This window comes from Dipodomys spectabilis, unplaced genomic scaffold (assembly GCF_019054845.1).
Source record: "Dipodomys spectabilis isolate Male_0828 unplaced genomic scaffold, ASM1905484v1 ptg000095l, whole genome shotgun sequence".
Lineage (NCBI taxonomy): Eukaryota > Metazoa > Chordata > Mammalia > Rodentia > Heteromyidae > Dipodomys > Dipodomys spectabilis.
This window is the reverse complement of record NW_024870772.1, coordinates 26,342,465-26,365,551: the sequence shown is the minus strand read 5'-3', so window position 1 is coordinate 26,365,551 and position 23,087 is coordinate 26,342,465. Positions and strand designations below refer to the sequence as shown.

The following is a 23,087-nucleotide window of genomic DNA, read 5'->3' as shown; positions in this document are numbered from 1 at the left end:
TTCCTCTAGAGAGGCCTGTAGAGAGTAGAGAGGCCAGCAGAGGAGGAAGGGATGAAAAGGAAAAGACTTCCCCTTTGGAGATTTGGAGTTTGGGAGGTCTGGGTTTGGAGGTTTGCCTACCAACTAATAAAAGTAGGGGCTTTTTGTCACCTTTAACTGTGCCTCGATGGATTGCCTCTCTCATTAGAGGTCATAAGGAAGGAAGAAAAAGCAAATATAGAAGGAACATTTCAAATACTTCTCATAATTGACAGGATAATTGACAGGCTATCCCCTAAAATATACAAAATTATGATGAGAGCAAGAATATCTAGCCAGACACGATTAAAGAGAGAAGAATTTTACTTACACTATTTACACCAGAAAGGGGGCCTGCGACTACCTTGTACTGGGCTAGATACCAAGGACAAAGAGCAGCCTCCACCACCAACCCTCCAATGGACAGCCCGACTTTTATTAGTTGGTAGGCAAACCTCCAAGCCCAGACCTCTAAAGCCCTAAACCTCCAAAGGGGAAGGCTTTTCCTTTTCCTTCCTTCTCCACAGGCTTGCCCTGCTCTGCTCAGGTAGGCAGGCGCCTCCTGCTGTCTCTCTCTTCACTCTCAGCTGCTCAGAACCCAATCTATATATATGCTGTGCCCTGCCCCCACTCCAATGGCTCCTCCAACCGCTAATGATTTCAACCACCACTCACTTCCCACCAAGATGCCCACAGTCAAATCACTTGACAGCTTGACAGCTCTTGATGGCATGCCCCATTGGGCGGTGATATCAGCCTCTCAATGTCCCGCCCCCTCTGGTGGCCCGGTCCTTGGAGCAGTGATGTCAGCCTTGACACAGGGCTATGATGGGGTTATTACAAGATACAAATGACACTATCTATGCTGGACTCATTTTCACTTACAAAACTTAAGTTACTGCCACTAACTGCAGAAAATGTGAACTTGTATGGATATGGGATTTTTACCTAGGCAAATGGAAGGATCATGCAACAAGAACTCTAAAATTTAAGAGAATGAAATATCTTTGAAACATCTTTTGACACCAACGAAGTAAACTCAAACAAATAATAAAATACTATTAAAATTACTAGGATTTAAAGACATGCTTGTTCAACACTGTGTGTGTTTGCTGGCTTGAACTCAGCCTCATTCTCATTTTTGTTCAAGGCTGGCACTCTGCCACTTGAGCCACATCTCCACTTTCAGCTTTTTGGTGGTTAATTGGAAATAGAATCTCAAGTACTTTCTTGCCTGGGCTGGCTTCAAATCTAAATTGCAGTCCTCAGATCTCAGACTCCTGTGTAGCTAAGATCATAGGCATAAATCACCCATGGACACCCAGCTTCAGTGGAGGATTTAAGATCTTATCTTACCTGCAATTAGAGAAATGCTAGTCTCCTTAACCAGAGATCATGCCAATTCATCCCCAGCAAGAACAGCAGCCAGAAAACCATCATCTTAGGTCTCCCACCCCTGCAGATGAACAAAGGCCAGGTTGTAGGACTCTTCATGTACGGTAGATTGTTAGGGAAAGGGACTGCCTCTACTTACATAGAAATAGGAACATCTAGCCAAGCACCAATGGCTGACACCTGTAATCCTAGCTACTCAGGAGGCTGAGATCTGAGGATCATGCTTCAAAGCCAGCCCAGACAGGAAAGTCCATGAGACTCTTATCTCCAATAAACCACTCAGAAAACTGAAGTGGTGCTGTAGCTCAAGCAGTAGAGCGCTCGCCTTGAGCTGAAGAGCTGAGGGATGGTGCCCAAGCCCAGAGTTCAAGCCCCACAACTGACAAGAAATAGGAACATCTACCACTCTTCCAAGAAAGGGTGCTTGGAATGTGAATAAATCTCTGGAAAAAATACATTCCTGTCTCTTATTTTATAACCTGAGTTTTTCTCTCCTTTGAAATGTAAACACACAGGAAGACAATGTTCAGATTCCCTCCAGTCTCTGCAGTAGTCTTCCATGTTAACCCAAGTCTATTCTGGGGATATTTTGCTCCTAAGGAGATGGAAAGTTTTACCACAAGGAGACAAATAGCTTCATCTTTAAAGCCTCAGCCTTCCTGCTGGAGTAGTATCAGCCTACTGGTGCTATTAAATGACAGACTGGGTGGTGCATAAACATTTTATCTCCCCACAGTTCTGTAGGCTTGAAAAGTTCAATATCAAGCTGATGAGGAATAAGGCACTATTGCTGATGAGCCTTATTGCTGTACCCTCATGTGGCAAAACCAAAAAAACTAACAAAACTGTCAAGTTCTCCACTCGGGAAATACACTCATGACTCACCATCTAGTGCAAATAAGGCCTTATGTGACATGAGGGACATACGGAGAAGTGATGTAGCACTCCTCCCTTGCCCAGCTGAAGGACTGTCAGTGGAGGCCTCTACCCAGCAATAATGAAGCCTACTGTCAAAGGCAGCTCATGTAGAAGTAAGACAGGAACCTCTTCCCTTGAAGGGAGTTTCAGAGAAGACCTGAGAAAAGATTGTAATAAGTTCCAAAACTTCCTAATACCAAAATACCTGTGCAATTAAAAAAAAAAGTCATAGCTTGATATGGTAGTTCACATCTCTTAACTACCCAAGAGGCACAGGTAGGCAAATCATAGTCTGAGGCCAGCCCAGACAAACTCAAGATATATATAAAGATATATAGACATATATGTAAAATAATACATTACATACACACACACACACACACACACACATATATATGTATATATATATATATATATATATACCTATGTATAAAATCTAAAGAAAAAAAGATGGATGGTTCAAGTAGTAGAGTACATGTCCAGCAAGTGCACCACTGAATTCAAACCCAAGTACATGCAAAAAATAAATTATCACTTGTAGGGACTGCGGCCAGTGATGCATGCTTGTAATTCCAGCTATTCAGGAGGCAGAGATCAGGTCTGAAGTTCAAGGTCAGCTCAGACAAAAAAACAACAAAACTCTCATTTCAACAGACAAGCTGAGTATCGTGATATGGATCTATAATCCAACTGCATGGGGGTATAGGAAGGAAGACACTCCAATCCCCAAAATACAGTTAAATCGGTGGCATGGTAAAGCACTTGCTTAACAAGTAAGTGCATGTTTGTAAAATACAATAGATGTTGCATTATGGTTAACTCTAAATAATGTCGCAAGATTTTCTTAAAGACTCCCCACAAAGACAAGAGACCCAGAAGGTTTTACTGATGAAAAATATTAAACACCTCACAGAAAGCTAGAAAGAAAAGGAAAACTCAACTCTTTCTAAGTACAGCATAAACCTTAAACTAAATTTTAATTGCAAAGTAGTTTTCATCTGTATTGTTCCACGATTTGTTTACAGCTCATCAGTTGATACTAGTTGTTTCTAGTTTTTTACTATAGCAATAGAGTAGAGGTGGATAGTTAGGATCTTCTTTCCCCCCTTATACCAGTACTGGGGCTTGAACTCAAGGCCTCACACCCTTGCTTGGCTCTTGTACTCAAGGCTGGCACTCTACCACTGTAGTCACAGCTCCATTTCCATTTTTTCTTTTGATGACTAATTGGAGATACATGCCTGGGTAGCTAGGATTACAATGTGTGTTTGTTAACCAGAAAGACTATTCAAGCCCTGCACCATCGGCTCATGTTCATAATCCTAGCTACTCAGGAGGCTGAGTTCTGAGGACCACAGTTTGAAACCACGCCTAGACAGTAAAGTCCCTGACTCTTATCTCCAATTAATGAGCAAAAAGCCAGAAGTGGAAATGTGGTTCAAAGTAGTAGAGTACTAGCTTTAAGCAAAAAAGCTGAAACAGCACACATAAGCGCACAGACCTAATGCTGGCAAAGGCAATTGTTGGGTTTTGTACTTTCATGTTAGTGATGCTAATACCTCCTAATTCAGTTAAATATCCTTTTGTTATGGGTAATAAGGTTTGAACTTACAGTCTCTCAGTTGGCTAGTCTGGCACTCTACAACCTGAGCCCTGCTTTTACCTGGTTATTTTAAATCTGTCTAGCAAACTTTTCTACCCTAGCTGGTCTCACATCTCAGTCCTCAGATCTCAATTTCCTGAGCTGCAAGGATTACAGGCATGAGCCACTGGTGCCAGCTTGTCCACCTATGGAAAAAAAATGTCATTTTACGAGTACATTTAATTTGGAAAGCTTTTCCCACTTAAATCATTTATTTCTGAAGATAAGCAAAACTAATATTGCACCACAAGACCCCAGGGTATAATCTCATATGTAAACCAATACTCCCCAAATCTAGGTTGATAGTTTTTTGTTGTTTTTTTTTGGGGGGGGGTCCAGTCGTGGGGCCTGAACTCTGGGCCTGGGCGCTGTCCCTCAGCTCTTCAGCTCAAGGCTAGCGCTCTACCACTTGACCCACAGCGCCACTTCCGGCTTTTTTCTTTTTGCTTATATGGTGCTGAGGAATCGAACCCAGGGCCTCAGGCATTCAAGGCAAGGGCTCTACCACTGAGCCACCTTCCCAGCCCCTAGGTTGATAGTCTTAATTGCAACACTTATTCAAAATAACATTTCATATCACATCTCTGGGCCAGATACTTTCCTCCCAGGCCAAGAAAAAGAAAAGCAGCAGCAAGAGCAGTGGCATATGTGTTTAAGTATGTGGGCGACCAGAGCCCCACATTTCGACATCATTTTACTGTTATAATGAAGCTGTTGTACAAAGGGGGTCCTGTTTGTTTTCATAAGACTCGGGTCTGGAGGCTCACATGGTGACAGTTTTGCTCTTTCAGTTCCAGGATAAGGTGGCGATCCATCCCCGGTAGGATCCAAGCGCTGGCTGGGGGTTAGGACCACTTCTTGGTGACGTTGAGATGGCTGAGCTGGTCGGCCACGTATCTATGCGGGGGAAACTTGGAGGTGGCGGCCGCCTTGATGGCCTCGAAGGCCTGGGCCCTGCGCTCGGCGGCGTGGCCGTACTCCTGCTCCGCCGTCAGGTAAGGCATGCTCAGCCAGTAGTGGTTCTCGCTCTCCATCTCCAAGCGACGGATCATCCTCTGCTTCGCCCCCGAGGACACGAAGCGCGGCCGCCGGTGCTTCCCGGTCCACTGCCGGCCCGGAATGCGGCCGCGGCGGAGGAGGGCCGTGAGGAACATGGCGGCGGGCTGAGGAGACACGGAGCTGGAGGCCGCCGGGCCGGACTAGGCCGGGCGAGCCACCGGGGCTCACACACGCCAGGAGGGGACGGCGGCCCACAGACACTGGAGGACTCCTCAACCGGAAGGCAGGGGAGGAGATCTTCCACACCACCCACTAAGCCCAGCCACTCACCGGCAGCCGTCCACCGGAACCCACGCTCCTCCCGCCGACGCACTACAGCAAGGTCGGCGGCTCTCAGCAATCTCCGGCTCCTTTACGCGGGATTTCAACCGTCGCGAGAGTTTTGCGCACGCGCACACCCAGGGGCGTCGCTGCCCGGACCCATAGAAGAATTTTGCGCATGCGCGCACTTGGGACGCCCGCGCTGCGACCTATTTCAAACCAGTGGCGCCTTCCCTCCGAGCGGTTCCCCGGAGGCTTCCTCACCCCAAATCCCCTCTCCGCGCTCCCTGACCCATGGACCCGATTCGGAGTTTCTGCGGGAAGCTGCGGACGCTGGCTAGCACGCTGGACGATGAGACGGCCCGGCTCCAGCGAGCTCTGGACGGGGAGGAGAACGGTGAGTGGGGCGCGGGCCGGGCTCCGGCTCTGCCCCGCCCCCCGCCCGCTGGGCCGCGGCTCTGCGGCGGCCCGAGCTGAACCGACGAGCCGGACGGCCTACTCGGGTGTAGAGGGGTGAGCAGTGCGTTCGGTGCCGGTCCTGGTGGCCTCGCGTCGGCCTGGGTTCTGTTTCTGAGCTTTAGCCCTCGGCCCCTTGAGCCACAGCGCCACTTCCGGTTTTGTGGTGGGTTATGGGAGATAAGAGTCTCACGGACTTTGCTGTCCCAACTGGCCTTGAGCCAAGGTCCTCAGATCTCAGCCTCCTAAGCAGCTGGATGACAGGCGTGTGCACCAGCACCCGGCAAGTGGCATGATTTTAATATCCTTAAGTGTTGAATCCTAAAAACCCTAGGTTCCTTATATCTTCTAACCATTTGAAAATGTTTTTGTGACTGTAAAAATAACATGTGCTTCGTACGAAACGTTAGCTTTAGACAAGTAAAAGAAAGAAACTAGCTGAACCAGTGGCTCACACCTGTAATCCTAGCTACTCTGGGCCTGGCTGCTGTCCCTCAGCTCATCAGCTCAATGTGAGCACTTTACCACTTGAGCCACAGTGCCACTTCCAGCTTTCTGAGTGGTTTATTGGAGATAAGTGTTCCCTGGACTTTTCTGTCCCAGATGGATTTGAACTATGATCCCCAGACCTCAGCCTCCTGAGTAGCTGGGATTATAGGTGTGAGCCACTGGTGCCCAGCTCTTTTTGTTTTTTGAGCAAGGATTTACTATGAGGATTTTATAATTCTAAGAAACTACAATAAGGGCCTGGGAATGTAGTTTAGTAGTGGAGTGCTTGTCTTGCACACATGAAGCCCTGGGTTCAGTTCTTCAGTGCCACATAAATAGATAAAGCTGGAAGTGGCACTGTAGAGAGCCTTGAGCAAAAGAAGCTCAGGGACAGTGCCCAGGCCCTGCGTTCAAGCCCCAGGACTGGCAAAAAAAAAAAGAAAAGCTACATTAAATTTTCTATTTTTCTTTTACTTATTGGACTTTTTTTTGTTTGTTTTCCACATTCATATTGAAGATTTTGAAGATTATCCAATGAGAATTTTATATGACCTTCATTCAGAAGTCCAGAATCTGAAGGTATCATCACTACAGTATTGGTTTATTATTTTTCTTTGGTGAATTATTTTTTAAGCTTAAACTTAGAAATTATATAATGTACTTTCTCTTCTCATAAAAGGATGATGTCAATATTCTTCTGAATAAAGCAAAATTGCAAAGTCAAGAGAATACTGGATTCATAAAGGCAGCAAAAGTACTGATGAAAAAAAATTCAACAGATATCATAAAAATAAGAGAGTTTTTTGAGAAGTATGGATATGAGCCACGTGTCAAAGAAAATTCAGGTTTGACTAATATTTATTTATAGTATTAGGTATACTATTAAGGAAGGCAATATGATTAAGATAGCTTATAGGCTTGGCCTGTGGCTTTTGTTCTGGTTCTACCTATATGCTTGTCATTCAATAATCAGTAAACAATACTCCATAGTGCAGTATAGATCACAAATTTGAGGCCATCCTGGGCTGCATAGCAAGATTGTCAAAATACATATACACATATACATAGTCCTTGCTCTCTTCACAGTGTTAAATGAACATAAACATCCTTTTAAATGAAAGAATTGTTTGAATAATTTCATTTGGAAAGAACAAGGTAAATCTATATGACAGAGTAGGTTAGGTCTAGTCTGCTCTGCTAGTGAACAGTTGAAGAACCTTAAGCAGGCTATTTTACTTTTCTGTGTTCAGTTTCCTCTTCTATTGAGTGAGAGATTTTTCACCTAAGTTGGTAGTCCTTTTTTAGGTTTTGTTTTGTTTTTGTCAGTCATGGGGATTGAACTCAGGATCTAGGCACTGTCCCAAGCTCTTCAGCTCAAGCAAGCACTGTAACACTTGAACCACAGAGCCACTTCCAGTTTTCTGGTGGTTAATTGGAGATACCAGTCTCACTGACTTTCCTGCCAGGGCTGGCTTTGAACCAAGATCCTCAGATCTCAGCCACCTGAGATTACATGTGTGAGCCACCCATGTCCGTCTTAGTTTTAAATTTTAAATTTTTAACAGAAGGTCAATAGTATAGCATAGTGGCTTAGAATTGAGAGTCAAAGGTCCATATTGTGGTATATGCCTATAATCCCAGCTGCTTGGGAGTCTGATGACAGGATTGGCTACCTAGTAAGATCTTATCATAGAGAAGCTAAATTGCCTCAATTAAGCATCAAATTTTAGTTCAAATTTCTACCACTACTACTTGATGTATTACTTTTGCAAATTGATTAAGGTTGTGTCATAGTTTCTTACCTGTCTGGTGGGAGTATTTAATATAGCTACTAAGTGGGGTTGTATGAGGACTAAATGAGATAAAATTTCCATAGAGCAATGCTGGGCATGTTAAGCATCAACTTCTTGGTTCTACCGAATCTGGATAATCTCTGGCTTTAATATATGTCTGTGTCTTTATGGAAGCCATCACATAAATAAAACATCAGTTCAACAAGTCCATATTGAGTATGTGTGTTTCCTCACTGTCTCAGCTAGGCTTTTGATAAACAAGCTCCCAAACTCATGGAAGATAAGTCAGTCTATTTTTGTAGACCATTCTTTTTTTTTTTTTTTTTTTAGGCATCAGTAACTTGAGAATTAAAATAATATACTTTGCTAAATCTAAAATAGTTTATTCTACATTTAATTCTATACTATTTAATAATAGAATAATTTCAGAAAAAAAAAAAATTTTTGTTGTTGTCCGTTGTAGGGCTTGAACCCAGGGCCTAGGTATTGTCCCTGAGCCTTTTTGTGCTCAAGACTAGCACTCTGCCAATTAAGCCACAGCTCAACTTCCCGATTTTTGACTGGTTAATTGGAGATAAGAGTCTCACAGGGATTCTTCTACCCAGGCTGCATTCAAACCACGATCTTCAGCTCTCAACCTCCTGAGTACCTAGAATTACAGGTGTAAGCCAGCGGCATCTGTCTTCAGAAAATACTTTTAAAAGACTGTCGATAGGGGCTGGGAATGTGGTCTATTGGTAGAGTACTTGCCTAGCATGCATGAAGTCCTGAGTTTGATTCCTCAGTATCACATGACCAGGAAAAGCCAGAAAGTGGCACTATGGCTCAAGTGGTAGAGCAAAAGAAGCTTGCAAACAGTACCCAAGCCCTCAGTTCAGGCCCCAAGACTGGCACTGAAAACAAAACAAACAAAAGAACCTGATGATTATATTGAAGCAGTAAGGAATTTTATGTGTAGGTATTGATTTTCTAAAGCGCTGTTTTCTCTCCTGTAGCATCAGAATGAAGTATGACTAGACAAGAAGTACATGTCAGAAATTTGTTGAAGTAACACTTGGACATTTTCAGAAAATCAACACTTAGGCTGATTTGGGAAAGTTTCCAAACAAATTTGTGGCTTTTTTATAAGTATGACATTTTGCCTGCTTATGTTTGACCAAAATGTTCCTCTTTGATTTCATATAGTATGTGAGAAAGAAGTCACTGACCCTTCCCTGGAGCTGGCTGAAACCAAGCATCTTCCAACACCTGATAGGAAGGCAGAGCTCTCTGATCCTTTGGTTTCTGAGAAGCATCTTCGTAGTCCACAGCTTTCTGATTTTGGACTTGAGCGGTACATGATACCCCAAGTTCTACTAAAGCCTCAGCAAGCAGTGGACAACCATAAAGAAGAGCACACCATTGACACTCCACCAACTACACACCCTCTAGTTAAAGTGCCTACAACTCCCAAATGCACTCTCAATATGGACAACTTTGAGTGTGTAACTCCTAAATTGGAACACTTTGGTATCTCTGAAGACTCTATGTGTTTAAATGAAGATTACACAATGGGCCTTAAAAAAATGATGAATAGTAAAAGGTAAGAAACTTTCTTATAATGTATAATTTTATCTATCTTGCTGAAACTTTTGCATTTATTGATACTGTCCCCCATAGGAGAAATACAATGAGCCAGGCACCAGTGGCTCACCTGTAATCCTAGCTACTCAGGAGGCTGAGATCTGAGGATCACAGTCAGAGCCAGCCCCAGCAGAAAAGTCCCCATCAGACTTTAATCTCCAATTAACCATTCAAACCCTCAAACCGGAAGTGGCTCTGTGGCTCAATTGGTAGAGTGCTAACCTTAAACCTTAAGTACAAAGAAGCTCATGGACAGCACCCAGGCCATTAGTTCAAGACCCACAACTGACAAAAAATAAAAAAGAAATACAATGTTTTAGCCACAGCACCACTTCGGGGTTTTGCTGCTTATGTGGTGCTGAGGAATCTAACCTAGGGCCTCATGCATGCGAGGCAAGCATTCTACCACTGAGCTATCTTCCCAGCCCTAGACATTGTTCTTCCCTTTACAAAGTTCTCAGATATTTTATTTATCTTAATTTTTTTTTAATGTATTGTACCCATCTTGGAGCTTAAATGCAGGGCCTGGGCACTGTCACTGAGCTTTTTTGCATAAGACTAGCACTACCACTTAAGCCACAGCTCCATGTCTGACTTTTTGGTGGTTAATTGGAGATAGGAGTCTAATGGACTTTTCCTGCCTAGGCTGGCTTCAAACTGGGACCTTCAGATCGCAGTCTCTTAAATAGCTAGGATTCCAGGTATGAGCCATCAGTGCCTAGCTTATTTTGTTTTTGGGGTCCAACACTAGGATTTGAACTCGGGGCTTTGTGTTTGTTAGCAGGTGCTTTGTAAGTTTGTCATACCTCTAAACACTCAGATTGTAAATGTCAGGAATCATAAATTCATCAACAAAGTGTGCTATTAGCAGGCACTGAGATTTGAGGGTCCCTTGGTTGAAAGTCAGACTCTTAGCTCCAATTAATGAACAAAGAGCTAGTGGAGCTGTGTCTCAAATGGTAGAGAATCAGCCTTGAGCAAAAAAATCTAAGCGAGGACTCAAGGCTCTGAGTTCAAGCTCCAGGACCAGCATACACAGGCACAAAAGTGTGAGCTATTGATTTTCTCAGGTGATAAGCTATAGAAGGAGTGTTAAAAGCCTGAAAATTTTGTAAGGATGGAAGGAGAAGATAAATACATGGTGTGAAACTAGTAAGACTATATGGCTGCTTTGGTATGGATACTTGGAAAGACAAGAGATCAAAGCTTAACCTCAGATTTCTGTTTTATTGCCCAGGATAAAACCACAGAAAACCGGTAAGAATTCCTACCATTTATCGGCTGCTACTGTCTCATGCCTGTAATCCTAGCTACTCAGGCTGAGGGTTGTGGTTAAAAGCCAGCCCTGGCAAGAAAGTCTATAAGACTTATCTTCAATTAACCAGCAGAAAACCAAAAGTAGAGCTGTGAAAGTGGTAGAGCACTAGCCTTGAGCAAAAAATGCTGAAGAAGGGCTGGGAAGGTGGCTCAGTGGTAGAATGCTTATTACCTTGCATGCATGAGGCCCTGGGTTCGATTCCTCAGCACCACATAAGCCAAAAGAAAAAAAGCTGGAAGTGGCACTGTGGCTCAAGTAGTAGAGCGCTAGCCTTGAGCTGAGAGCTGAGGGACAGCGCCCAGGCCCAGTGTTCAGGCCCCATGACCAGACCCCCCCCCCCCCCCAAAAAAAAATGCTGAAGGATAGCACCCACACCCTGAGTTCAAGCCCCATGACCAACCAAAAAACCCAAGCAGACCACAAAATGGTTAGCTTTGAGCCACAGGTAAGTAGGTAGGTAGGTAGGTAAGTAGGTAAAGAAGGAACCAAGATTTTTTTTTAATTGGTTGTGGGGCTTGAACTCAGGGCCTAGGTGCTATCCCCGAGCCTCTTTGTGCTCAAGTATACTGCTTTACCACTTGAATCACAGTGCCACTTCCAGTTTTTGAGTGGTTAACTGGAGATAAGAGTTTCACAGGGACTTTTCAGCCCAGGCTGGCCTTGAACCATAATCCTTAGATCTTAGCCTCCTGAGTAGCTAGGATTAAAGGCATGAGCCACCATCGCCTAGCACAAAGATTGATTTTCAAAAAGATTTTCTCATGGACCTTTTATTCCCAAATTTAACTATAGTGAGATTAAATTTTTTTTCCTAATGGTTAAACGTTAACTCTTATTTCTTCTTGAATTTTACCAGTGAGGAGGCCACAAGAACAGAACCTGTGACTGATGACAACTTTCTGGCCACTCGGGGCTCCATAATCCAGCAGCTGGAAAAAAGTGGTAAGTTTAAAACTCAGCTTCTAGGGTCTGGGAAGGTGGCTCATGCCTTGCATGCATGAGGCCCTGGATTCAATTCCTCAGCACCACATAAGCAGAAAAAGCTGGAAGTGGCACTGTGGCTCAAGTAGTAGAGCACTAGCCTTGAGCTGAAGAGCTGATGGACAGCGCCCAGTCCCAGAGTTCAGGCCCCACAACCAACCAAAACAAAACAAAAACAAAAACACATCTTCTAAGCGGTACTCTGCCCAGACTATCTTTGTACAGAAATGGCTTCATTGCCTTGGTATTTTCACTATCTGTGACATTGCATTTTATTAAGTACTAGTCAAATTCAGTATTTGTCAGCTTTTTTCTAATATTTTAAAACAAACAAATTCCACTGTGGAGAAAATGAACTATGCAACTATGGACAGGACAGGAGAGGAAAATGAGGAGAAGCAAAGGAAGGGATGACATTGTCCAAATATACACATTACCTGAATCATGAAATTGTAACCCCTCTGAACACACCTTAATAATAACAATAAAATTATGTTAAAAAATAAAACCTGAAAAATGTATCCTGAAGAGGTAGAGGAAGGAGAATTGTGAGATTGAGGCCAGTCTGAGCTTCATAGCAAGTTCAGAGCCAGTTTGGGTTATGTGACAAACAAAAGTAAACTTTTTTTTTTTTTGGGGGGGGGGGGGGGTCCGGTTGTGGGGCCTGAACTTGGGGCCTAGGTGCTGTCCCCCAGCTCTTCAGCTCAAGGCTAGCGTTCTACCACTTGAGCCACAGCGCCACTTCCGGCTTTTTTTTTCTTTTTTACTTATGTGGTGCTAAGGAATCGAACCCAGGGCCTCAGGCATGCAAGGAAAGCACTCTACCACTGAGCCACCTTCCCAGCCCAAGTAAACATTTTTTTAAATGTAACACCATAGTGCTTTTTGTTCATTTACTTTAAATCTGCTGCTTCAAATTGTATGTTGTCTTTCTTGAGCCACATCTAGATTACACTAGCTAAGCATTTCAAATTTGGGAGTTTTTGTTTTTAGTTCAATAACTATTTTCAATATTTCAGGCACTGTTTGTCTATTTGTCCCAGCAAACATGGGATATGAAATTAAAAAATTCTACAGTTGTTAAAATTCTAGTAACTAATTTTTCAAATTCACTAATCTGTACCAAACTTAATGGCAAATGTTTAAAAATGACTGGTCTTTGCCAGACCTATCCATAGTTTTGGACATACTTTTCTTTGGGTTGCTTCAGCACAAAGCAGTATTTCTTCAGCCATTAATGTTTGTTGCTGTTCATGTCCTTGCAGCCTTTATCTTTTTTTGTGTGTGTGTGCTGGTCTTTAGGATCTGGATGCTGTCCTTAAGCTTTTTTGTTTAAGGCTAGCATTCTACCACTTGAGCCACAGCTCTTTTTGGTGAATAATTGGAGATAAGAGTCTTACACAGTTTTGTAATTTTTTTTTTTTGGTTGGTCGTGGGGCCTGAACTCTGGGCCTGGGCACTATCCCTCAGCTCTTCAGCTCAAGGCTAGTGCTCTACCACTTGAGCCACAGTGCCACTTCTACCTTTTTCTGCTTATGTGGTGCTGAGGAATTGAACCCAGGGCCTCATTCATGCAAGACAAGCACTCTACCACTGAGCCACCTTCCCAGCATCTTACACATTTTTCTGTCCCTGCTGGCTTTGAACCATGATCCTCAGATCTCAGACTCCTGAATAGCTATCACTGCAGGTATGAGCCACTGGCATCTGGCAGCCTTTACATAAAGTTTGTATGTATGTAGGGATATGTGTATATAAAACCTGGGCTTGAACTCAGAGCCTGAACGTTTCTCCTCAGCTCTTTTGGCCAAGGATTACACTAACTCTTGAGCCACAGCACCACTTCTAACTTTATGCTGATTAATTGGAGTAACATAGACAGGGGCTGGGAAGGTAGCAGAAAAAGCTGAAAGTGGCACTGTGGCTCAAGTAGTAGAGTCCTAGGCTTGAGCTGAAGAGCTGAGGGACAGTGCCCAGGCCCAGAGTTCAGGCCCCACAACTGACCAAAAAAAAAAAAAAGTTACATAGACATTTCTGCCTGTGCTGGCTTTGAATTGAGACTCTGAGTGACAGTCATGAGCTTCTGGCACCCAGCTTAGACAATTTTTAATAGATTTATTGGTAGGTATCTTGTCTCCTTTGTTGCTACTGTGATAAATTTCTTTTCCATTATGAGTTTTTTGCTCTTAACATCCAATCAACCAGATACTAGATGGAAAATTTATATTCATTGTATATGAATCCATACTACATGAATTATATTTATTTTGTACTGTTCTTAACAACATTGCAACCTTGCCAGACTTCTATTGATACTAATGAAAAGTATGTATGTGAATAAAGTGCCAAAGTATATGGACTGTACTTAAACTTTATTTCCGGAGCTGGGAAGGTGGCTCAGTAGTAGAGTGTTTACCTTGCATGCATGAGGCCCTGGATTCAATTCCTCAGTACCAAATAAGCAGAAAAAGCTGGAAGTGGCTCTGTGGCTCAAGTGGTAGAGGGCTAGCCTTGAGCTGAAAAGCTCCCAGAGTTCAGGCCCCACAGCCAAAAAAACAACAACTTTATTTCCATATCTATTGTACACCTTCCAGATGCTGAATATATGAATTCCCCCTTGGTGCCTACATTCTGCACTCCTGGTTTGAAAATTCCTTCTACCAAGAACACAGCTTTGGTAAAGTTTTATATAATAGAAAACTGTATTCTTTGTCCTTATGATTTAAGTTTCGCTACCACTTATAAATTCAAACTGTCTAAAAACTTAGACATCCCCTGTTCATCACCTTTACAATAATTTTTTTAAAGCTTGGACAAATGCAGCTTTTTATAGTATATTTCTAGGATTTTAGCAACCTAGATCAAGATTTTTAAAACTTGTTTTTTTCCCCTTTATAAAAATCTGTTGAAGGCAAATTGAGACATAGATTTATAATGAATTGCAGGGAGAAACAAATAGGAAAATGTGGGGAAAAAATGACACAAGACATTAATCTGGGGTTGCTTGTCATATTTGGAATAACAGAAGAGAATATACAAAAAAGAATGAATAGAAACTCCACAAAGTGTGGTTGTCACTGGGTGACAGACTAATGGCTAACTTTATACTTTTTTTTTTTTTGCCAGTTCTGGGGCTTGAACTTGGGGCCTGGGCACTGTCCCTGAGCTGCTGCTTTTTTTTTTTTTTAACACAGAATAAAACCTTTATTTCCATTTCCTGGAGTTCATTTTGATAAATATTATTTTATATGATCAGATGCACATAGGTATTGTGCTTCTGTGTTCCTTTACTAAGAGTGTCCGCGTTTGGTGTCACTGTGTGTTAATGCCTACGGTCCTGTACAATTTATCGTCCTAGTATATTTTAGCTCTAGCTCCTGAGCTTCTTTTGCTCAAGGCTACCACTCTTAACACTTGAGCCACAAGGCCACTTCTGGTTTTTTGTTTTTGTTGTACTGAGGAATTGAACGATGGCTTCATGCATGCTAGGCAAGTGCTCTACCATTAAGCCACATTCCCAGCCGTATTTTTTTCTTTATATATAACATATAATACTATATTTTCTTTTTTTAATTTTTCAATCATGGAGCTTTAAACTCTGGGCCTGGGCACTATCCCTGAGCTCTTCTCAATGTGGGCATTCTACCACTTGAGCCACAATGCCACTTACAGTTTTCTGGTGGTTACTTGTAGATAAGAATCTCACAACTTTCCTGACTTTCCTGCCCCAGCTGGCTTTGACCCGTGATCCCCAGATCTCAGCCTCCTGAGTAGATAGGGTTACAGGTGTAAGCCACTGGTGCCTGGCCTTATTTAACATTAAAACTGAATCACGCTAACTGTGGGTGGCTCACACCTGTAATCCTAGCTGCCCAGGAGGCTGACATCTAAGGATTGCGGTTCTAAACTAGCCTGGGTAGGAAAGTCTGTGAGACTCTTATCTCCAATTAACCACCAAAAAATTGGAAGTGGTGCTGTGGCTCAAGTGGTAGAACGCTGAAGAGCTGAGGGACAGGGCCCTGGCCCAGAGTTCAAGCCCCATGACCAACAAAAAAAAAAAAAAGAACCACTCTGCCAGGCATCAGTGGCTCAGACCTATTACCCTAGCTACTCAAAGGACTGATATCTGAAGATTGTCTCAAAGCCATCTCCCATGAGAAAGTCCATGAGACTCTTATCTCTAATAAGCCAGAAATGGGGCTGTAGCTCTCAGGTAGTAGAGTGCTAGCTTAGAGCTATGAAAATCAGGAACAGTGCCTAGGCTCTGAGCTCAAGCCCAGAACTAGCACCAAAAAAAACCCAAACTGAACCACTCCTTAGAGGAAGGATGAACACTTCTGACAGTCCTGTTGACAAACAACAGAATTGTTATTGTGGAAATGTTCTGTACTCTGCAATGTCGAGATTAAAATGAGGCTAATGCAGCCTAGGAGTTAATTTGTAATTTAAATTTAAATTTGAACTGTCCTGTGTAGAGTTGGATAGTGTGGACAAAACCATGACTTGTTATCAGTTGCAACCTCTGGTTATCCACTTTCTGGTATTTGCCATTTACAATTAGTTTACAACAGACATTTCTCCTTATGTGTATCTCTTTATTATAACTCTGACCTTAGGGAGACTGAATGACTTCCCTAACTCCAGTTTAGTGTGAGTTACATGCTAAGCTTTTCTCAGATCTGCTCTCTTCCTCTTAGGAGTGACCTGCCTGCTGCAGTCCTGTGCAGACACTTCAGCTTGTCCATACTGACTCCCATCTGCCCCAGTTAGTGTATTACATCAGTGGGTAGAATAGTCCCTCTAAGCTGGAATGCAGTCAGCATTCCATTTCCTCACATTTTATTACAAATGAAGGTAGTACTTTGTCTCCCATACATACTATTTTATTTTTCTTGATGTTGTTTAACACTTGGTCAGGGAAAAAAGGAGTGATCTGGGATGGATACTTAGACCCCAGGAGAACTGACAGTTGACCGACATTTTCTATGTATGACATTATTGACTCATAATTCAATCATTTGTTTTTATTGTATAGGTATCTACAAATTCTCCATTATCAAAAGCAAATAGTTTGTTGAATGATTCAGAAGTTAAAGATTGTGCCTCACTCGTTTTAAGTTCTGATGAATGCTTTGAGAACTTTGCAGATCCCGCCTCTCCAAAAATCACATCTTATGAAAATCTGCTGAGAACCCCTACACCTCCAGAAATAACAGCAATTCCAGAAGATATTCTCCAGGTTATTTTTCCAGGCAATTTTTTTCTTTGTGATATTCTTTTCAAAATCAGTATATTGAAAGACCTTAAACTAGCCAGGCCCAAGTGGCTCACACCTGTAATCCTAGCTAATCAGGAGGGTGAGATCTGAGGACCATGGTTCAAAGCCAAAGCAAGCCCAGGCAGGAAAGTCTGTAGAGTCTTATCTCCAATAAACCAGTCAGAAAACCAGAAGTGGTGCTGTGGTTCAAGTGGTAGAGCGCTCCTCTTGAGCTGAAGAACTGAGAGAACTGAGGGACAGCACCTAGGCCCAGAGATCAAGCACCACAACCGACCAAAAAAAAAAAAAAAACTTCCTTAAGCTGCCTATATACAGTCTTATTTATCATCAGGTTAATGTGCTAGTTTGAGTATTGAGGAAAATCATAAGTTTTAGGATATGAAGCCCTTCTTAATCTATCTGGGAAAGCCTATCCTGAGCACTAGCTAGTATCACCTCAGATTTTTAGCAGTATTACCTTCATAATTACCTGTTACCCTTAATTTGTTTTTCTCTTTAATGTTGTGTTCTGGAATTATTCCTATGGTATTTCCAGTAGTTGCTCAGCTGCAGTTCCATGCTGACCATTGGTCCACTGGAAGTGATACTGGCCAAATGAACTGACACTTCAATTACCCTGCAGCTCTGCAGGCGAGGGTGTCACCAGAAACGTTTAGCAGTGTTTCTTGAACTTGAGCCTTTGGGGACTTCATTTTAAAAACAATGACATTGATATAGGAATGTCTGATTCTATACTATAGCATCCCTTACTGCTATTCTACTACTAACTACTAAATAACCAGTCTGATTCTTTGACGCTGTGTAATGAAAGTCACAGTGTTTGGCAATTGCTTTAGCACATAGAATATTTAGTCTATTTTTTAAAGCCTACATTCATAGCACATGTGGTTTTGTGGTAATTCCATAGATGGGTGCATTGAGCACATTTATCCTATTTAGTATATTACTGTAAAACCTCTCAGTCACATGGAATTTTTATTTTTTATGGTCATGGGGCCTGAACTGGCCTGGGCACTGTCCCTCAGCTATTCAGCTCAGGGCTAGTGCTCTACCACTTGAGCCACAGTGCCACTTCTACCTTTTTCTGCTTTGGTGGTGCTGAGGAATCGAATCCAGGGCCTCATGTAGGCAAGGCAAGCACTCTACCACTGAGCTACCTTCCCAGCCCAAGGCACATGGAATTCTTAATAACCATTCTAGAAATGTCCCTGGATTATGGAGAGCTATGAGAAAGATAAACTACTTGAGGAAAATGCTCAAATACCAGTGGAACTGAATCATCCTAAAATATGAACAAAGTCTGAATTTTTTGTCTTGTGTGTCTGAGAGATTTATAAAGTGAGTGAGACAAATTGAACATGTTGTTTTCATGGGAGTTTAGAGAGCTCCATTTCTCACGGCTCATTCCTTTTTCTCCTTTCCACAGAAGGAAACTGTGCTTTTCTTCCTTGTGCTGGGGGTGGGGAACTCAGGGCCTTATGCATGCCAGGTGAGCACTCTACCACTGAGAGACATCCCCCAGCCTCTAGGAGACCATTTTGTGCATTAAAAATACATTGCTGGTATCTCACATTCTTATAACCAGTCTCATAACTGGTGATTTTTCTTTTGAGCATTTCTTATTTTCCCTGGGAATTTTTTTTTTTTTTTTTTTTTTTTGGTTGGTTGTGGGGCTTGAACTCTGGGCCTGAGTGCTGTCCCTGCGCTCTTCAGCTCAAGGCGAGCACTCTACCACTTGAGCTACAGTGCCACTTCTGGTTTTTGAGTGGTTTATTGGAGGTAAGAGTCTCATGGACCTCAGATCTCAGCCTCCTGCGTAGATAGGATTACAGGCATGAGAAACGGGCGCTCGGCCCCGTGGGTATATTTTCTATAACATCTTTTTAAAGGCTTAATTTTGCGTTCAGGAGTATATCACTATTTGTTTCCATTAACCTCAGTATATCTATGAAGGCTTCAGAAAGCAAAACTTTCCATCCAAATCGAATTTCTATTATCTCCACCTTTTTATTGCTGTTGAATATTTATTGAACTGCTAAGACAATTCTCAGTGTTTTAAGTCTTTTATGTTTAAATTTTTCATGGCTTGAGTGTTTAGAACTTCTTCCAGATTATGTCATTTACACGATTGGTGAAAAGTAATTTGCTTTGTTTTAGATTTTATCAAAATACAACTCAAACCTCACTACTCCAGTAGCAGTGAAAGCAGTGCCTCCCAGGAAAGGGCTCCTCAGATACGAAGGACAGAGCATCAGAGATGCTGGCAACAAGGAAAACTGGTAAAAGTGAGTGAGTGCCATGATAAGCAAAGTTTGAACACTATTTGTGGATTCTGGACATTAGGTGAAAAGTCCATCTCTACCTTTTATATAGAATTGGGGATTGCTGGAGCCCAAATTTCCATATTATCTAGTTTAATTCTGTAAATGTGAGTCTAACCCTATTTCTTTTCCTTTTTTGTTTTTGGTTTTCAGGGTGTGTGTGTGCCTTTTGTGTGTGAATGTGCACACCTGTATGCATAGGAAAAAAAAAAAAAGGCACCAGTGGCTCATGCCTGTAATCCTATCTACTCAAGAGGTTGAGATTTGAGGATCATGGTTCAAAGCCAGCCCTGGCAGGAAAATCCATGACATTCTTATTTCCAATTAGATACAAAGAAAAACTAGAAGTAGAGGTGTGGCTCAAGTGGTAGAGCAAAAAAGCTCCAGGACAGCACCCAGGCCATGTTTAAGCCCAAGACTAGCACACATACATACACATACACAAAAAAAAAAAGACAAAAGAAACCACATCACTTAAATACCGTTGAATATGCCCTTGTACTCAGTGCCTATGCCTATCCCTTACTTTTTTCACTCAAGATTGGTGCTTTACCACTTGAGCCACACCTCTATTTGTTATTTTTCTGGTTAATTGGGCATAGTTTCAGATGTGTCTTCCCAGGCTAGCTTTGAACCTCAGTCCTCCTCAAATTGAATGTCTGGAATGGCTAGGATTACAGATGGAAGCATCCAGTGCCTGGCTAATCCTAGTGGTTTTGTTTTTTGTTTTGTTTTGTTTTGCCAGTTGTGGGGGCTGAACTCTGGGTCTGGGCACTGTCCCTCAGCTCTTCAGCTCAAGGCTAGTGCCCTACCACTAGACCACAGCACTACTTCTGGCTTTTTTCTGCTTATGTGATGCTGAGGAATAGAACCCAAGGCCTCATGCATGCAAGGCAAGCACTCTACCTACCACTGAGCCAACTTCCCAGCCACTAGTTTTGTTTTTTTATAAGTATAAATATTAGAGTTATCATCTGTTCTGTTAATGGCTTTTAATTACCATCTCGACAATTTTATTTGTGTCTGTTTGCAGGAATTCCATTTGGGACCATCCATTGTAGAGCAGACTAAGGTAGAAGCAGAACTGGACTTACACATTCTCCGCCCTCTTGGACAGTGATGGTTAAACATGATTTTTGTGGAGTTTTGATTTGTTTTCAGCTGTCTTGCTGACATTGTTCAGTCATGCAATTTTTAAAGATGATGTTACATTAGCCTACTTAATCTAATAGAATGACTTAAGAAATGTCAGGAATTGGGACAGTTTATAGGATGTAAATGCTACTGCTTATTAGCTACTCTGATCAGACACCTGATCTTGTGACCATGTGGTTGCTGCTATCTGCCAGCTTTGCCCATCTGTTACATGAAACTCCCCTACTTGGGAGTTTGGAAACATAGTGAGTTCCAGGCCAAAGACCCCATTTCAGAAACAAATGCAAAAATAGCCAAAAGGGACGGAGTATGGCTCAAGGGTAGAATCATTGTCTAGCATGAGTGATGCCCTGGCTTCAGTCCCCAGTTCCACAAAACAAAAATACTGAATTGCTATTCACAAACTAGAGAAAGTAAGCTTTAAACTAACATAGGAAAGTGAAGAGGGCGCTTTCTGACATAGGTAACTACCACATTGTACGGTAGAGGTGGCAGGATGTGGCAGCGGGAAGGAGGAAGGAATGCACGGCTGTATGTCTTCTTTCCTACCAGCCTTGCACTGTGGTGGACATTCTCAAGTCAGCATCACATGACTGCTGCCTTCTAGCTTTGCTTTCCAGCTTCACCACACAGCAGATCCTACTCTCCTCTGGAAGGTTCTGACTGACGCTGGGCTAGGGGTCCTTCTGTACATCATCTGGGTTTCTAGAACTGCCTGTCCATCAAGCCTGAGATCCTTCTGATTTAAGAGCTGGAAAGTCATTATCTAACAACTTCATCATAGCTTTTCAAAGTTTGATGTAGATTATTCTTTAATTGTGCTTTGAAAATCAAATTGAGGAAGTGTAATTTCTTTATATAATGAACAATAAATCTTTTTCAAGGTCTAGTTTATATAAAGTCTAGTCCATTTGTGTGTCTGTCTGTCTCCCTGTCTCCCAGGGTTTGATCGTGGGGCCTGAAGGGTGTGAGGAGAGGTACATCTAGCAAGAGAGTGGGATGGATGAGGCTAGGTAGGAAGGAAATGTTTCAAGCAGAGCAATCATTATCAGTTTCCTTATATTGAAAATTCAAATTAAAAGGGACAGTATTGACTGATAGGTTTGGCAAAAAAGTTGACAGTAACAACACTGATGAATTTGAGTGGCTTACTGGAGATTGACGTGTGGAATAGATTGGAAAGAGAGCTGAGGAGTATCCCTACAAGCAGAATTCAAGTCCTGTTCAAGAAGCAAGGAGATAGATGTCAATGGCTGGATGGGATATGGAACAGGGAAGTTTTAAAGTTGGTTCTAGATTAGGCATTTGTTTGCTTGTAAAGGAGCTCCACTTTGATGGTCCTGTTCCTTCAGATTTAGTTTGTCCAAAACTTAGTCCTGTGACTTACCACTTCCTCCTACAAGCCTAGGTTTTGTGATGTAGCATATTCAGCTTCTTAAGCTTCAAATTTTTTGTTTTGTTTTGTTTTTTAAGATGTGTCCTCAGTTCTCTTCAAGTGAAACCCAAGATAAGATCCTTAGCCTAGTCTATGTGACCATGTGGTCTATGCACCAGCCAGCTTCTTCCTTACGTGTACCCTAGTTGCACCACCTTGCAGATTCTTATTTTCCTGCCAGAGGGCTTCGTGCACACATGGCTCTCACTGCTTCACTTATGCCTATTGAGAAGAGCAGACACCTGGTGCTTGCCTGCCTACTACTGCCCTCTTAAAAACTTACAGACCAACTAGGTGCCTGTGGCTCATGCCTACAATATTAGCTACTCAAAAAGCTGAGATCTGAATCAAAGCCAGCCTGGATGGGAAAGTCCTTGATTCTCTATTAGCCACTATCAAGAAAAAACAGCAAGTGGAGCTGTGGCTCAAGTGGTGCAGCACTGGCCTTGAATAAAAATAGTTCAAGTACAGTGCCCAGGTCTTGAATTCAAGGCTCAAGCCCTAGGCCTGGAAACAAAAAAAAAGAAAAGCTGAGCTCTAGCCTCTGGCTGAGCCAAGCATCACTGAGCACACCAGGCAATGATAGGGCTGCTCCCTAAGCCAGCCTGAGTCTGCTGGGATCCCGATTACTGGAAAAGAGCGGTACATTTATTACCTGGAGCTGCTGGTGGTCTCTTGCCAAGGGGAGAATCGTCACCTGTGTGTGAAGACCAGAATGCTAGCAAAAGACAGGTGTGAGGGCTCCAGTCAGCTAGGCTGACATGAGCAGGTCCTGCCCCACATTTCAGCTAAATGGGTCCATAAACAAAAGCTTAACTGAGGTTTTTTTTTTTTCTTTTTTGGCCAGTCCTGTGGCTTAAACTCAGGGCCTGGGCGCACTGTCCCTGAGCATCTTTTGCTCAAGGCTAGTACTCTATCACTTGAGCCACAGCACCACTACCAGCT

General features: G+C 42.6%; 2 protein-coding genes across 4 annotated transcripts; one reads left to right on the top strand and one right to left on the bottom strand.

Annotated features, from left to right (window-relative positions):
- Positions 1-4,608: 4,608 nt before the first annotated feature.
- Positions 4,609-5,374, bottom strand: Mrpl57 (mitochondrial ribosomal protein L57). The gene is made up of 2 exons (XM_042685642.1): positions 5,303-5,374; positions 4,609-5,136 (listed from the first exon to the last, which is right to left on the bottom strand). The coding sequence occupies exon 2, from the start codon at positions 5,125-5,127 to the stop codon at positions 4,819-4,821; it is 309 nt and encodes a 102-aa protein (XP_042541576.1). The 5' UTR covers positions 5,128-5,136; positions 5,303-5,374; the 3' UTR covers positions 4,609-4,818.
- Positions 5,375-5,443: 69 nt separating this feature from the next.
- Ska3 (spindle and kinetochore associated complex subunit 3) lies at positions 5,444-21,596 on the top strand. Of its 3 annotated transcripts, none has more exons than XM_042685633.1 (9): positions 5,444-5,690; positions 6,756-6,817; positions 6,918-7,083; positions 9,217-9,613; positions 11,829-11,914; positions 14,548-14,630; positions 16,989-17,192; positions 19,389-19,510; positions 20,586-21,596. In XM_042685633.1, exons 1-9 carry the CDS (start codon positions 5,588-5,590, stop codon positions 20,611-20,613), a joined length of 1,251 nt encoding a protein of 416 aa, XP_042541567.1. In that variant the 5' UTR covers positions 5,444-5,587; the 3' UTR covers positions 20,614-21,596. The 3 variants fall into 3 exon arrangements, with proteins under 3 accessions (XP_042541567.1, XP_042541569.1, XP_042541568.1); XM_042685634.1 differs by having other exon boundaries at positions 5,454-5,690; positions 19,389-19,516; XM_042685635.1 differs by lacking the exons at positions 6,756-6,817; positions 6,918-7,083 and having other exon boundaries at positions 5,445-5,690.
- Positions 21,597-23,087: the final 1,491 nt, after the last annotated feature.

Excerpts from the sequence above, each read along its gene's own strand:
- Mrpl57 (XM_042685642.1), bottom strand. The coding sequence starts at position 5,127 with ATGTTCCTCACGGCCCTCCTCCGCCGCGGCCGCATTCCGGGCCGGCAG.
- Ska3 (XM_042685633.1), top strand. The coding sequence starts at position 5,588 with ATGGACCCGATTCGGAGTTTCTGCGGGAAGCTGCGGACGCTGGCTAGC. Across the intron at positions 7,084-9,216 it reads ACGTGTCAAAGAAAATTCAG|TATGTGAGAAAGAAGTCACT; the intron begins GTTTGACTAATA and ends GATTTCATATAG. Across the intron at positions 11,915-14,547 it reads CCAGCAGCTGGAAAAAAGTG|ATGCTGAATATATGAATTCC; the intron begins GTAAGTTTAAAA and ends TACACCTTCCAG.